Consider the following 14,360-nt stretch of genomic DNA (forward strand, 5'->3'; position numbering starts at 1 on the left):
CCCGCCCACCCGCCCACCCACCCGCCCACCTACGCACCCACCCACCCACTGCCACCCATCCACCCACCCACCCACCCACCCACCCGCGCCACAGTTTGGTGTCGTTTGCTGACGCTGGCAGCACCCAGCTCTCCACCGGCACCGCCAGCAGTCGCACCCACTCCGAGCCCCGCTGCAGGCGTGTCATACACGTGCGCAGACAGACACAGGCGTGGTGTGCTGGCCACGAGGGCGACAAGGAGCCCGGGTGTGTCCTATGGTGCCCGACCAGTCAACACTGACACCGATGCACGGACTTTGCACGGTTGCAGGCGATGCATTTTATGCACTCAATAAATTGCACGCTCAGGGGTGCAGGGGTGCAGGCGCCAGCGGAAGAGTTCCAAGCGCGGGCGCACCAAAACACACAGCGCCCCCTGTCGCTTGTGCCCGTGCTACGCTAGTTTGGCTTGGTTTGGTTTAGTTTGGGCTAGTATTTACACCCACACGCGCGCATACGCGCACACGCGCACACATACGCACACATACACACTCTGGGCGAGCTTAATTTTCTTTTTTCATACACAGTCCCCCCCCCCCCCACACGGCGGCTGCAGTTTCTCCTTGCAGCGCGACTGTTTCCTTACGGGATTGGTTCAAAGTTAACCCCCCACACACACACGCACGCACGCACGCACGCACACACGCATTCACGCACCTGCTGCTGCTGCACAATGTCCCGCAGCCCCGCCGCCAGCAGCGGCAGTTGGTCAGCCACCGTGAAGATGTAGAACACGGCGGGGGTGGTGGGCAGCAGGTGCGCGGCCGCCAGCCGCAGACTGGCGTGCAGCATGGCGGTGCGGTTGGCGGCTGCGTGGGGGCGGCAATAGGGGACGGGTTGCGTTCATGCTTAACTAAGGAGGGGTAGTTCATTCCATAACCCAAAGCAAGCCAACCGAGTGAACCCAAACCCTGGGGGGGTCCATGCATGTTAGGGGGGGAGGCGAGCAGGTTCGAGGAGTACGGTGGGAGCGAGGCTGTGGAGAAGGAGGGGTTTGGGGTGGAGTGGGGTTCGCTGGGGGTGAAGGCACGCATGCATGGTCTACACCCTGCCATGCCTCCGTACCCGACATGCGCCTCTCCCTCGCCTTTCCCCCGTCTATCCCCTCCCTCCCCTCGCAGCCCCACCTCCCTACACCGCAACCCTACCCCGTTCCTCTCCCCCGCCTGCCTCCTCAGGCCCCCCCCCCCCCCGTCTACGTACCCGCCTTTCCCTCGCTCCCGCCCCCCACCGTTCACCCCGGCGCCACCACCCCTGCCACGCCACCCACACTTGTAGTCCAGGTCAGTCAGCAGCACCACCACCGCCAGTCGGTCTGCGTTGGCGGCTGCATCCCAGGCGCTGACGTGTATGCCCGCAGTCCGACTGGCGGCAGCGGCGGCAGCCCCTGCGCCCACGCCGCGGCCGCTGCCGCCCCGCCGCTTCTTGCGCCGGCCTCCGGCCCCGCCACCGCCACCACCACCGCCGCCACCACGACCGTCAAGGCTGACACCAGCAACTGCCCTGGCAGCTCGGGCAGAGGAGGGAGGAGATCAAGTATTCAACCGCCGTTGGGAGTCTACGTGGGGGCAGACGGCGCGTTGGAAGGCAGCACGGACTCACAGCAATGCTCCGAGGAGCTACGCCCTATCTGCGCGCTAGCCTCCGGAACCCTGTGCTGCCTATGCAAGCTATGCTATCCATCTATGCCTGTGGCCATAGCACTGAAAGCGACCAGACGTACCGACTGGCATACGCCTGCGCCCTGTCACTGCCCAAACCCGCCTGCTGCTGCAGCCGCCGACGACCGCGGTCACGGCGTGCTAGCAGTGCTGAGCCTGCCTCCGCCTCAGCCTCCGCCAGCGCCCCAGCGCCCTTGTTGTCTACTAAAACTGCCTCCGCTCCTGCTCCTGCTAATGCGAATGCTCCCACTGCCTTGGGGCCTACTACTGCTGCTGCCGTCGCCAGATAGGCGACGGCTGCTGGCGCTGCTGCTGCCCCCGCTGACGCCACCGCGCCGACGCCATGTCCCCGTCTATCCACTTGTGCGCCAGCAGCGGTGTCAGCGCCGTGGCGCTCGATGTGCTGCTCAGCTCCAGCGACTTTTGTCCACCACAGCATGACGGAGAGGACCGCCAGCAGCCCCGCCCTGCTAGTGCCCCAGGGACTCATTTGAAGTGCTTCCAGGTTGTAACCTTGGATGTGATGGCCGCGACCGTTTATAGCAGTAGCTGTTTCCGTGCCATCCAAGCCTGGCTGTGCACTCTAGCAGCATTTAGGATTGGATTTTATATGGCATAGAGACAACCGCAAAGGTTTGCATTATATACGAGTATATGTGCAAGCTATTCAGCATTCTATACGTACCCGCCTATCCGGCTTTTCAATTGCATATTTCTTTCTGAATACTTCATGCATGTCTGTTACGGAATAGCCGGTGTCACGTCATGACCCTTGAGTCGCGATCAGGCTACGGGAAATAGGAAACAACTTCCATGGATCCAGAAATTGTCAAATGCAAAGTTACAAATTGCTGACAAGTTTCAATTGCACGATAGCTATTCAGTTACCTATGTGAATTAGGCTCATATCAGCTTGGGGGCAGGGCAGCATTTACTGAATGCGGTGTGGTCTCCTGGCGCCACCCCAGCGCAGCCGGCCCCCTCGTCGATGCACGCGAGGATTTGGGGAAGAACCAAAGTTTTAAAGCCCTCAGCTCAAATAACAGTCGCGTCTAGTGCCAAATGAATCTGCCGGCACGCCATACACGTTCAAATCCACGACAAGGCATGCACTCCTTCACTGCAAAGCAGGGGTGCTCAGCTCTCCCCTGGTGCTCAGGGTGCTGCACCCCTGCTGCAAAGACCACCCACCAGCCGCGCATTGGCCCAGGGCTGCATACCACCTCGCCCACCCCGCCCAAGATAGGAGGGCGAAAGACTCAAGCGAACGAAAGCGCTATGTACCAAAAGCGGAGCAAAAGCGGGTCGCTAGCGGTCGCTGCGAGTGTCGCATCCCAGTCAGCGTGGGATGCTATGGCTATAGTACTGTAGCAGTGGATTGGACTACAGCGTATGGGATACTAGTCGGCTTGGCCGCTTGGGATACTATGCCGACTCTGATGCCGGCTACGGAGACCTAGCTTCACGCGGGTACCACCAGGCGGCTGGATGGGGTCTACGGGAGCCCCTTCTTCCGCGGGCCTTTTCACTATGAGCAATAACTCGTACAAGGATGCTGACCCGACCTACCCCCCACAATTCGATCCGCCTGGCTAGTTAGATGTCTTGTACGAGCTATTGCCCGTGGTGAAAACTGGGCTGCCGTCCGGGGGGTGCGTTTTCCCAGCCAAACCCGCACGTTGGACGTTGCCCCGGGGCAAATCCTACCGCACGGATTAGACACCGCCTTTCTGTAGGTACATAACCAACATCATCATCAGCCAGAAGTGGTCGGCAAAGGTCCAAATTATGCTTATCGGGGCTCAAGTCGCGAAATTGACCGAAGCCCATATCTCGCATATGCGCTGTTTGGGGCCTGAATCTATTGCCGTCGACATTAATTCTCGTATAGATGTAATCAAAATAGCTTCAGGCTAAGTTGGCGGGGTCCTGGCGAGCGCGACATATAGCATTTCGACTTGAGCTCTCGCTCAAAATTATGCCCGAGCACCATCCAGAGACCTTATTATGTGTAATGGGATGTCAATTCATGGTCGGGGCGACAGTCTGGGCATAGACCTTGCGATCCCGCCCTTGACCCCCGAAGTGGTACCCGCGTGCCTAGCTTTTTCGTTTACCCCGGAGTCCAGAACTTGCGCAGTGTGTGTTCAATTCTTGCTGCACGCAAGACCCTTTACAGCAGCAAGATATCATTCTCGCAGCGCAATAACCCTAACAACGCCTTCTGAAGCCAGTCGGCAGCTCCTGATGGCGCTAGGACGCCGCTGCCACTCCGGGACAGTGCATCTGTATCGCACTGAAGTAACAGCACCTCCACGCGCGCGGCGCATTGTGTCACAGCGAAGCATTCATACCGCAGCGACGGCCGCTGAGAAAGCCTTTAGCGCCCGAGGCTTGCTCGTGCGGAGCGGCTTCAGCACAGTTCAGGCCGAGGGACTCCTCGTTGTTTTCCCAACCACGAGCGTTATTGCCAGTAAGCAGGACATCAAGGATTTGGAATTGGCGATGAAGGACCTGCAGGCCACGCAGCAGCAGTCGATAAAGGACCTGCAGGCGGCGCAGGAGAAGGGCATCAAGGAGCTGGAGACCAAGCAGCAGCAGGCCATGACCAGCTTGGAGACCAAGCAGCAGCAGGCTGCAACGGTGCAGCAGCAGGCCATGGCCGACTATGGGACACAGCAGCTGCAGGCCTACAAGGACCTGCAGATGACGCTGAACCAGTATGGCATTTGGCTGACTGTCCTCATCCTGCTCTCTGGTGCAGCCCGCTGGCCACGATCTTCACGTTCCTGTCAAAGATGCTGCCCCTGGTGAAGCCGCTCTAAACGGTGCGTTGGTATGCCGCGGGCGCTTACCAGGGCATGGAGGAAGGAGTGGTGGAGGAGGAGCAGCAGCACGCCGCTGCTGGCCTCATGGCAGCGCCGCCGCAGGAGTGGCAGGCTGACAGGGACGCGCCCGCCGCCAACACAGCATGCAGGAACGGCGCTGCTTGTGCCGGGGGGTGCGGCACTGACGCCCGCCAACCCCAATTTCAAACTGGAGCAGCACCTGGAGGCCCTGAACTCGCTATTCCCTATGCTGTAGCACGCACGGCGGCACGCACCAGTTACGTGATTTGGCCGTTGGCGATTTGGCCGTCGGCGGTAGCACCAGCGGCAGCACCAGCACCGCCGTTGCCACTGCTGTAGTGCTAGTATCCGCGCCCGCCTGCCCCGCCTGCGGCCGTCGCTGGCGCGGTGGCAGCGAGATGCCCTGCTTGTAGCATTGAAGGCGAGCCTCGCAGTCAGCAGCCTCTTCGGCAGCTTCCTGATCATACGCCGCGTCCACGGCCGCTGGCTGGGTGCTGCACCGCGCCGCCATCTCCTCCGTGCGTTGGGGCCAGCCGCACCTTTCGCCAGCTCCGCTTGTGTCCTTGTGAATATGCATTGTCACGGTACCACAGCGTGCGGCGAGGCTCGGGCATGGGGCTGCCCGCGGACTTGCGGAGCTGGAGCTTGTCGGCTGCCCCCGGCACTGCATGCCCTGACTGTTAAGGTTGCTGAAATAACCAAGGGCTGGTCGAGATGGGTAATAAGCGAATGTGCACTCGGAAACTTTAGACTCTCGAGATACGGGCGAGGTTTCTGCTAACTTCTTCATTCTTCATTAACTACGTCACTCACAGGAACGTCAGTGGGGGTCTGTGCGCGCTCGGTGGTACGTAGGAGACAGGGACGTTCCGCTTTGATGGGTGGGAGGGAACTGATGGGTAAGGTAGGCAAGGTTCTTGAATGGGGAGCCGTAAGGAACAGATGAGCCAGTGTGGACTGTAGCAGGGCGAATGTGGACTTGCTGTCCGGAGCAGAGAAGAGTGGGGAGGGGTTCTGGGTTCACGTCTTCACGAACGGTTTATCAGCATGAATGTACGGAGAGTGGGAGTAGTAGAAGTGGAAGCAGTGGGAGAAGTATCTGCGGGCCGGTGAAGCGCCAAACGGAGCGCCCGGGGGGCGGCGCAAATTCAAAAGGAATTTGGAACGCGTGGACCCTCGGTTGACAGCAAGCCACGAAGGATTCTGCCCAAGGGCCGTTTGGAGCAGTGCTCGTATCTTGTAGATGCCCTCAGGCACCCGGCATCTACACATGCGTAGATGACCCTGACCGCGGCATCTACACTTAAGCCCCCAAGCCCCCCAAAACGTCTACGCTTCCCCCATTTTTGCGCCAAAACCGGCCAAAACCGTCTACACTGCGTAGATGCGTGGCACCCAAACCCAAAAATTTTTCTCCGCCTTCGGCGGATTTTGCGCAGATTTCTACAGTGTAGATGGAAGATACGAGCACTGGTTTGGAGGTAGCCTAGGGTGGCATCTGGCGGACACGCAAGGTCGCACAGGACGCAGATTCGGCCCTGCCCCCGGCAACGTTCGGGCCCACGCCGCAGGACAGCGCGCCGTCAGGGGGGCCCGGCACGCAGGCGCGCGCGCCAAAGCGCTTCAGACTTAGGGCGTATCCCCAGAGCCGCCGAGTTATGGGAATGTGTGCAAGGATGCGCGGCGCATAAGGTTTCCCGGCCAGAGCTCAAGACTTAAACCTCATACCCAGTGCCCACACACGGTGACATTGAAATGCGTAAATGCAAATGTGGCAGGTTGGTGTTTGGCACCACTTGCCGCTGGCTGTCTCAGATTTGCAATGGCTCAGTTCATTTTACAAGAATAGGTTTGCCGTCTGCCATGTGTTCTGTAGGTTTGGCAGCGGGGAGAATGGGAACAGGCGCGCTGTGGAATCTAGCGCAGCCTAGAAACGTCCGAAGCCCGATTAGTCTTCTCTCATGTACACAACACACACAGCTCACGCGCCGAGAGCTGGGCCCGCATCATCCGAGTGCAAATAAACGGATCGACAAAAAACGGGAGCTCAAAACACATACACAACGGAACACAAACACCCAGGCGCTCTGCTCCGCACCGCACACGCCGCCGGTGCGCTGCGGTGTGCATCCAACATGTCAAATGCGGCAGCGGAGCACCCCCTGCCTCGTCATCAGCGGCCCCTCGCCCCCGTGGCCTGTGCCGCTGCTAGGCCAGCCCCTCAGCCATATGCACTGCTGTGGGGCACCTGCGCCTGCGCCTGCGTGCGGTGCAGTGCTGTGCTGACGGCGCACGGGCCGCGCCGCAGTCACTGCTCTTGCCAGGCGCCTCCCAAGCTGAGCCGCTCCTCCACGCAGCGCCTCCGTGCGTCCACTCGGCCCCACTCCAAGAGTTCAACCGCCAGTCAGTTTAGCGGTTGCGGGTCAGCAGCAGGGTAGCGTCGTCCAGCTCCTGCGAGGGATGGCGGCGGGGGGTGGCATGCAAGTCAGACTCAGTCAGTCGTGGTCGAGCGTGGCGGCACGCCAGTGCTGCTGGACGCGACAATACACAATCAACCCCTTCCGGTGGGCATCCAGCCGACACCCAGTGCCCCCTCTCCAGACCGTGGCAGCCCGCCTGCCACATGAAACTCTCGTCCCGCCCCGACCAGCACTTCCGGGGCACACATATACGCACGCCCCGCCCCCTGCACCTGGCGTCATCCCATGTCCTGCCCCCCTCGCCTAATGGCCCCACCCGCCCCCGCCTCTTCCCACACGCCTCCCATTGCTCGCGCTCCCCATTTCCCACACGCATCAATCCCGCTCCCATTCCCCGCTCTCCTCCTTCCCCCGCTCTTTTGCATTGGGTTCGGTTAAGTTTGGGCTGGTATCTACAAACCCCCCGGCCCCGCGCGCGACCCCACTCCTTCCATTGTCCACTGTGGACAGTCCACACCCCTCAGCCCCGCCCACGCCCGCCGGCCGGTCCCTCACCTTTTGGAGGCGCTCCAGGCGCTTCTTGGGGATGGGGGCGGTGGCGCCGAACGAGTTGAAGTGGCCGGCCAGCGCGTTCAGGGCCGAGTAGGTGTTGCTGCAGGGGATTGGAGGGGAGGGCAGAGGAGGCGAGAGGAGGGGAGGAGTTGGGGTGGGGGTGGAATGGAGATGGGATGGCGGGTGCCATGGGGGGATGGGTTGGGTTGGGACGCAGGGACGCAGTGCTTCCAGTGGCAGCGCGGGCTCTCGTGGGGTCAGAGTTGGACTCCTAATCAAATGGCGTTGCCATCAGGTGAAAGATGGTGAATTGTGTCGTTTGATATCGTCAGTCCCCCGGCACCGTTGCTTTATTGCTGACAAGCGACTCGTGCGGTCGAGAAAGCGGCTGATGCAGAGTAAGCGCAATGCCCAGGCCCGACCACAGCCGTCACGGTCACGGTCCAGGATCCATGCCAGGGCATCCCTTGCGTTCTCAATACCACGACGTCCCTCGACCCTCGAGCCAATCGTCGGGCCCACAGGCCACTCAAACCCGTTCGAGAAACGGTGCTCAGCCCAGCCCAGCCACATCGGTCGGCTCCGCCATGGTTAGTGCAAAACCGAGTGCGTCTGTTTGCTTTCCAAACCGAGCGGCCGCCTGCCATAGCTTGCCGTTACGACCCCAGTCTCCCTGTTCACTCCTATGCCCTCTCTGCCACCTCAGTTTCCTCTCCTCCTCCTCGTCCCATCCCTATTTCGGCGTACCACATGTCCCCTCCCCCACCCGCCGTTACTGGTCCACTTCCTTTCCCCATCCTTTCCCGTCATCTCGCATCCACCCGTACCCCGCTGCCCTCACCCCTGCCCTCTGCCCCCACCCCACCCGTTGTCCCCCACCCCACCCCACTCCAATCAACCCTAAGGCCCCTCCCTCCCCCACAGGACCCGCCCTCTCCCTCCACCTCTCCCGTCCTGCCCCCCTTCCCCGTCCTGTCCTCCCTCTCTCTGTCTCACCCGAAGCTGGGCTTGCCCGACACCTTGGGCTCGCGGCGGTACTTGGCGACCCAGTTGTTGATGTCCTTGCGCAGGCCCTTGACCGAGTCCTCCTTGGCGGGGTCATCCTTGTCCAGCGCCAGAGTTACCTTGACCTTGTCCAGGATGGCCGACTGAGAACGGCATTGAAATGGTACCAGGATAGGGGGCAGCGGGAGCAGTTGGGGTTGCGCGCATGAGGGGAAGCAGGGGTAGCGGGGCGCAGGGGACGGCAGGAAGAGGGCACGCGGAGGGTGCAGGTGAGGACTGCGTGTGTGGCCCAACGGTCCCCCAGTTTAACGGCCTCGGCTTGCACCGTGGTCAAGACTGCTGCGGGGAGCTGCGAACACACCCAAGGAGCCCTAACACATTGCTCAGAGCGACTCACGGTCTCGGCGGTGTAGGTATCGAACAGGGCGGTGTTGTCGTCGGCAAAGCCGAAGATGGCATGTGCGGGCCGCGAGCTCAGCAGCAGCGAGGCAGCCACGGCCGACAGGCCCAGAAGCTCACGACGAGAGGCGTTGCCCTGTTCATTCAGATGCCAAGGCAAGTATATGCGTCGGCACTTGAGAATGACGTGAGAAGCCCATGCTGATAGAACTCCTGCGACCCCGTATGACCCGGTGCAAGGCTTCTTTCATTATCAATGCAACTGGCATGCATGCTATTCGTTCCTCCATGCGTGGAGTGACTCGGGATCCCTCCTGCCGGCACCGACCACACACCCCTGCTCACTTGGGGCGCGGCCGAAGCAACCACCGACATGCGGCGAGCCACCGGACGCGCGGTCCTGACGTTATGACCGGGCGGCAAGGTGGTTAGATGCTGGTGAGGGACACTGCTTGCATACGAGCCACTCGCGAGCCAACGCCTACTCACTTCGCGCGCGAGACCACGGCGGCCTTGCCAGAGCTGCAGGTAATAGACGCCATGATATCGAGTGGTGGTTTTGGAGAATAATGAGAGATGGAGTGAAGGTTTCGTTTGGTGCTGACCTTGGCACAGATGGGCCCGTACATGGGCTGGCCAATTTTGTGGGCAATTCAGCGATCGGCAAGTCAGAAAGCATTAAGGCAAGCAAATACTACCGACGGGAAGCAAAGGCGGCACGCCAAGTTGGTGGGGCCTTCGCGAGCGGTCCTCGGCCAGAGGTTTCAGCCTAGCACGCGCGACCTCTCTCTGGGGAGTCGCTGGCCACAGCCCACGGTTGGGGGGTGCAGCAGCTTCTGCTGCGCACCCCCGGGTTATGACGTGCTTCGGTTGTGTGTATTATAGGCGAAGGGGGTCCTAAGGGGGCGTAGATGGGAGGCGCGGGCGTGAGGGGCGGGTGACCGGGCAAGAGTCGCCCCCCTCTCTAGCCGTTAGTAATGTGCCTGTTATCGACGTGCGTTGCGGAACTAATGCGTACGTAGACCAGAGCGGAAGGCGGTGTGGGCTTGCAGGCGGCATGAGAGTGCCTGTGCGCGATGCAGGGCCGCTTCTGGGCCTACAGCCGTGAACCTGTGAGGCGCGCCGCAGCCTTCTAACCTCCTTGGCACGTGGCTAGCCTGTGCCTCTGCAGAGGACAGCCCTATGAGCCGGCCAGACCGACACGCGCCAGCGTACACACATGCTGCCATTCGCGGATTTCACGTTCCTGCTCAGTGCACGGCTATGTGCGTGACTGTCGCATCTACAGCTGTGCTGCACGCCACAGGGGCAGAGCAGCAGAGCTGGGACCAAGGTGCTCACTTGTCCAGCGCACGAGCGTAAGGGCACGTGACTCCCGCCGGCTCCGCCACAGGCCCTTTCCACGCACCACACTGGATGCTGATACGGTAGGTCCGCAGGGGGTGCATTGTATGAATCTACAGTCTGCTCCGCCCCCAGGCCGCGGTGGACAACCTGTTGGACATCGGCTTCCTGCACCGGGCCGAGCTGCGGCGGGCGGGCGGCGTCAACATGCCACACCGGTCAGTTGCGATTTGCCGCATCTGCCTATTTGCATGTACAGTGCCTCCCGTCTGCGACTCCATACCATGTAGCTGTCCTGGCATGCACACATGCATTCAACTGCGCCCGCCGCATGTGAGTAGCGCATGTCAAAACCTTCCGAGCTAAACACTGCATCGCATAAAAACGCACGCCATTCAGGTCGGTCTCAGATCCCCACCTTGTCGCGGCCTGTGCACGAAATGCCACACGCACATTCCACAACGCACCCCGCCACACTCACAGCCACACAAACCATGCTGGCACAGCCACAGTACACAACCACCTCCACCCCTGTTCCCATCCCCACAATTCCTCACACCAGCCCGAGCCATCTACCGCGCCACGCTCAGGGGCTGCTGCACGTCCACCTCCGGGTACCGCAGCTTTGGCACGTCCCGTGCAAAACCCGCCAGCGCCGTGCCCGGCCCCGGCGCAGTGTGCACCCCCGCCTGCGCCCGGGACCTCGCCACGCTAGCCGCCAGCGGCCCCACATCCACCGCCACACGTGCCGGCCGCGGCTGAGGACCCGCGCTGCGCGGCCGCGACGCCGCCAGCCCGCCGCCGCCGCCACCGCCGCCGCCAGGGCTGCCGTCCTGCTGCTGCTGCTGCGAGGCGCGGAAGGTGGGGGAGCCGGACTGGTAGGGGGAGTAGGGGCGCGCGGTGGACGGGCGCATGCGTCCGCCGCCGCCGCCGCCGGCCGCGGTGGCGGCTGCCGCCGCCGCCAGCGCCGCCGCCGCCGCCGCGGCGGAGCCAACGGGCGCGCGCGGGGAGTTGAGGATCCCTGCGGTGGTGTTGCTCCGCCGCCAGGCGGAGGGGTTCTGGTACCCGCCCGCCCCCGCGCCGCCGCTGCCGCCGCCGCCTCCCGCCGCCGCTCCTCCCGCGCCGCCTCCCGCGCCGCCGCCGGGCGTGGCTGACAGCGGCCTCCCGGGGGAGGAGATGGCGGAAGGCGAGGCGCCGCCCCATGCCTCCGCCACCATCCTGCCGCCCGCCATGCCGCCGCCCGGCAGCGCCGAGAAGGGCCGCTGCGAGCCGCCGCCTGCTGCTCCCCCTGCCCCTGTGAAGGCGCCTGTATCCACAGAAGCCGCCAGAACGCCGGCGAAGCGGCCTCGGCCGGCGGACAGGGGCCGAGTGAGGGTGCGGGGGCCGCCGTAGGTTTGCTGCAGGAAAGCCAGCTGCTCGTCAGCAGCGGCGAAGGCCGCCATGGAGGCGCCAGCGGCGTCGCCTGCGGCACCGGCGGCGGCGGGGGAGCCGCGGCTGCCAGCGGCGGCGGCGGCGGCGCGGGGGGAGGTGGTGCGGGGGGAGGGGACGGCTGAGCCGCCCGGCGTGGCCTTGCCCTGCACGTGTAGAGGTTTTGAGTGGGTGGAAGATCAGGCGGGGGGGGGGGGCAGGCAGTCGTCCTAGACACATGCATGGTGGCTGTTGGGATTGGGCTGCCGTACCTAGTGAGCACGCGCACCTCGTCCCGCACCACCCACGCAACACCAGCTCTCCCCCCCCGCTTGTTTTCGTTGGTTTTGGTTTAGTTTGGGCTGGTATTTACACCCCCCACCCCCCCCACCCCCTGCCGCTCTTCCACGCCCTCCTCATTCACCACGGTCCCCTCTTGTCTTAACGCGTCTCCTCTCGCCCCAGCCCTCACCCACTCCCCGCACCAACCCTCCATCCACGACCACCCTCTCCCCGCCATCAACCACTCCCCTCAACCCCTGAACCCTCTCCCCCTCCCTTCGGCGTACAACCCCTCCTCCTCAACCCCTCCCCCCAGCCCCTCACCGCCGCGATCTTGGCAATGAGCTCCGCAGGGTCGCGGTAGGTGAGCGGACGCGGCGCCGGCGGCGCCACCCAGCCGGTGCCGGGCGTCAGGCGCTGCTCGTGCTCGGGCCATGGCAGCTGATCGCGAGGGAGGTCGGGGAAGGCTCGGTCAAGAGCCTCGGTCAGAGCCTGCGATGAGGAAGGGTGCATGGGGCGTAAGTTAATCCAATCCCAAAGAAACTAAGACCCAGCATCAGCCCACAGAGCTGGGGGCTCGCAAAGTAAAGGCTATGGGAGCAGGGTAAGCCATGGAAGCAGGGCAAGAGCATCGGGAACAGGGAATGACAGGCAAGGCAGCACGTGGTTGTGTGCGTGTGTGGGTGTGTGTATAGAGGTGGGAAGCAGGGAGAAGCGGGGGTGGGAACATATGCCCGAACCCAACGACTAAGTCCCATCATCCGCGCAAAGCGCACCAAGCCACGAGGCTGCTCAATGGAGGCGCGGGCGCAACCTCATTGATGTTCTCACAAACACCCAAGCCCCCACACGCCCGCTCACACACACGCTCCCACACGCCCGCTTTCCCCCCTCCCACAAGCCCGCCCCCACCTGCATCTCCACCACTCGGTCCCAGTTGGGTGTGTTGGGCATTAGGTTGATGCCCATCTCAAACTTGTTGGCGCAGAACTTGATGTGCTCGGCAAACGCCTGCACTCGGCCCAGCTCGGCCTGAGGGGTTTGGGGGTAGCGGGTGACACAACGGGGCATAGTTCAGGAAGAGACGTGGGCCATGAACAACGGGTCTGGGCAGCGGGTCTGGGTAGCGGGTCTGGATAGCGAGGAGGGGTAGCGAGGAGGGGTCGCGAGTTGAGGCAATCGGTTAGCGGCGAGCCGTTACCATCATGTGACCATACCCATGGCGACACGTAGACGACGCAATCCCTCCCTCCCTCCCTCCCTCCCTCTGCTCCCCCCCGCCACACACACACCAGCGCCAGTCGTGCCACGTGCACCCGCGGCCAGATGTCGGCGTTGTACTTGGACACGCGCTCCAGGTCGCGCGCGTGCTGCTCACGCAGGCAGGCGCACTCCTCCTCGTGGGCCGCCTGGGGGGGGGGGCGGAGGGGCGCAGGCGGACGGGGGGGGGGTATAACGTTGAACCAATCCCGTAAGGAAACAGTCGGGGGGGGTTGTAAATACCAGCCCAAACTAAACCAAAACCAACGAAAACGGGAGTGCAGGCAGAGGCGTTAGTTGCGAGCGATAATACTTATGGGATGTGGGCCGGGGGGGGAGCAGGTGCATAGATTGGCACAGAGAAGTGTAGTGAAGCGGGGAAAGCGAGCGTGGGCGTGGGCGTGAGGGCGCGACAGCAGGCAGCGCACACCCACCATCCACTCAATCATGCAAACACACACACATTCACAAACACACGGACACAGACACATGCACACAGACCCTTTCTCGTGTTTCAAACACATCTCGCACACACGCCCTTATGCCCCCTGCACCTGCACGTCGGTGATGGCCTGCGTGTACCTCCGCCTCGCCTCCTCCGTGAGCTGCTCGTTGGCGGCGCGCAGGAAGGCGCACAGCTCGGTGTGGTCAGCCTCCGCCGCCGCGCGCGCCTCCTCATACTCCTCACCCAGCCGCACACACAGCGCCTGCGGGGGGGGGGGGCGGGGGTTGTCAATACCAGCCCAAACTAAACCAAAACCAACGAAAACGAGGGGATTGCAGGCAGGGGGGGGGTTACATTCATGATTAGTTAAGGAATGATTAGGTAAGGAAGGGAGGGGGGGGGCGGGGGGGCGGAGGGGCCGGAGGAGGCGTGGGTGGAGAAGGAGTGGGGAAACAGTGCGCCCGCCCAATTTGGTTCCTTACTGGCAATGGTGGAACCAACTCCAATCCCCACGCCCATCCTTAGGAGATTGACAATCGCCGACCCCAAGCGACCCCTCTCCCTACCCCTCCTACACACATGCACACATACGCACTGTGCTTGCGCATTCGCCTGCACCGTGTCTACCCCTCCCTCTGTGCGTGTCAACGCGCGCAGGGTCTCTGTCCCTTTTCCATTCACCCCAAAGTCCTTCCC

General features: G+C 62.8%; 4 protein-coding genes across 6 annotated transcripts in view; 1 reads left to right on the forward strand and 3 right to left on the reverse strand.

The window, feature by feature from the left end:
- Positions 1–2,566, reverse strand: part of CHLRE_05g243900v5 (uncharacterized protein) — a 4,866-nt gene extending 2,300 nt beyond the window's left edge. Inside the window, exons 1-4 of the mRNA XM_043062469.1 lie at positions 1,764–2,566; positions 1,311–1,543; positions 698–849; positions 84–172 (exon numbers count right to left, since the gene is read on the reverse strand). Coding sequence (XP_042924679.1) covers positions 84–172; positions 698–849; positions 1,311–1,543; positions 1,764–2,191 — 902 coding nt within the window. The 5' untranslated portion in view covers positions 2,192–2,566. The remainder of the gene's footprint in view (positions 1–83; positions 173–697; positions 850–1,310; positions 1,544–1,763) is intronic.
- Positions 2,567–3,436: 870 nt separating this feature from the next.
- On the forward strand, positions 3,437–6,368 carry CHLRE_05g243850v5 (uncharacterized protein). Its single transcript, XM_043062468.1, has one exon. It carries the CDS (start codon positions 4,207–4,209, stop codon positions 4,513–4,515), a length of 309 nt encoding a protein of 102 aa, XP_042924680.1. The 5' UTR covers positions 3,437–4,206; the 3' UTR covers positions 4,516–6,368.
- Positions 6,369–6,375: 7 nt separating this feature from the next.
- Positions 6,376–9,477, reverse strand: CHLRE_05g243800v5 (uncharacterized protein). Its single transcript, XM_001700684.2, has 6 exons — positions 9,416–9,477; positions 9,272–9,326; positions 8,925–9,062; positions 8,519–8,670; positions 7,526–7,622; positions 6,376–7,001 (listed from the first exon to the last, which is right to left on the reverse strand). The coding sequence occupies exons 1-6, from the start codon at positions 9,466–9,468 to the stop codon at positions 6,960–6,962; spliced, it is 537 nt and encodes a 178-aa protein (XP_001700736.1). The 5' UTR covers positions 9,469–9,477; the 3' UTR covers positions 6,376–6,959.
- Positions 9,478–9,890: 413 nt separating this feature from the next.
- The window catches only part of CHLRE_05g243801v5 (uncharacterized protein), a 19,946-nt gene continuing 15,476 nt past the window's right edge, over positions 9,891–14,360 (reverse strand). For all 3 annotated transcript variants that reach the window (XM_043062465.1, XM_043062464.1, XM_043062463.1), the window contains 5 exons: positions 13,774–13,926; positions 13,252–13,368; positions 12,872–12,991; positions 12,284–12,451; positions 9,891–11,844 (listed from right to left, as the gene is read on the reverse strand). In XM_043062465.1, coding sequence (XP_042924681.1) covers positions 10,843–11,844; positions 12,284–12,451; positions 12,872–12,991; positions 13,252–13,368; positions 13,774–13,926 — 1,560 coding nt within the window. In that variant the 3' untranslated portion in view covers positions 9,891–10,842. The remainder of the gene's footprint in view (positions 11,845–12,283; positions 12,452–12,871; positions 12,992–13,251; positions 13,369–13,773; positions 13,927–14,360) is intronic.

The sequence above is a fragment of the Chlamydomonas reinhardtii genome, chromosome 5, assembly GCF_000002595.2.
Source record: "Chlamydomonas reinhardtii strain CC-503 cw92 mt+ chromosome 5, whole genome shotgun sequence".
NCBI lineage: Eukaryota > Viridiplantae > Chlorophyta > Chlorophyceae > Chlamydomonadales > Chlamydomonadaceae > Chlamydomonas > Chlamydomonas reinhardtii.

Bases quoted from the DNA above. Each gene is read 5' to 3' on its own strand.
- CHLRE_05g243850v5 (XM_043062468.1), top strand. From the start codon at position 4,207: ATGAAGGACCTGCAGGCCACGCAGCAGCAGTCGATAAAGGACCTGCAG.
- CHLRE_05g243800v5 (XM_001700684.2), bottom strand. From the start codon at position 9,468: ATGGCGTCTATTACCTGCAGCTCTGGCAAGGCCGCCGTGGTCTCGCGC. The intron at 8,671-8,924 runs GTGAGTCGCTCT...TGCCGTTCTCAG, and splicing joins ATACCTACACCGCCGAGACC to TCGGCCATCCTGGACAAGGT. The intron at 7,002-7,525 runs GTGAGGGACCGG...CATCCCTCGCAG, and splicing joins GCCTGGAGCGCCTCCAAAAG to GAGCTGGACGACGCTACCCT.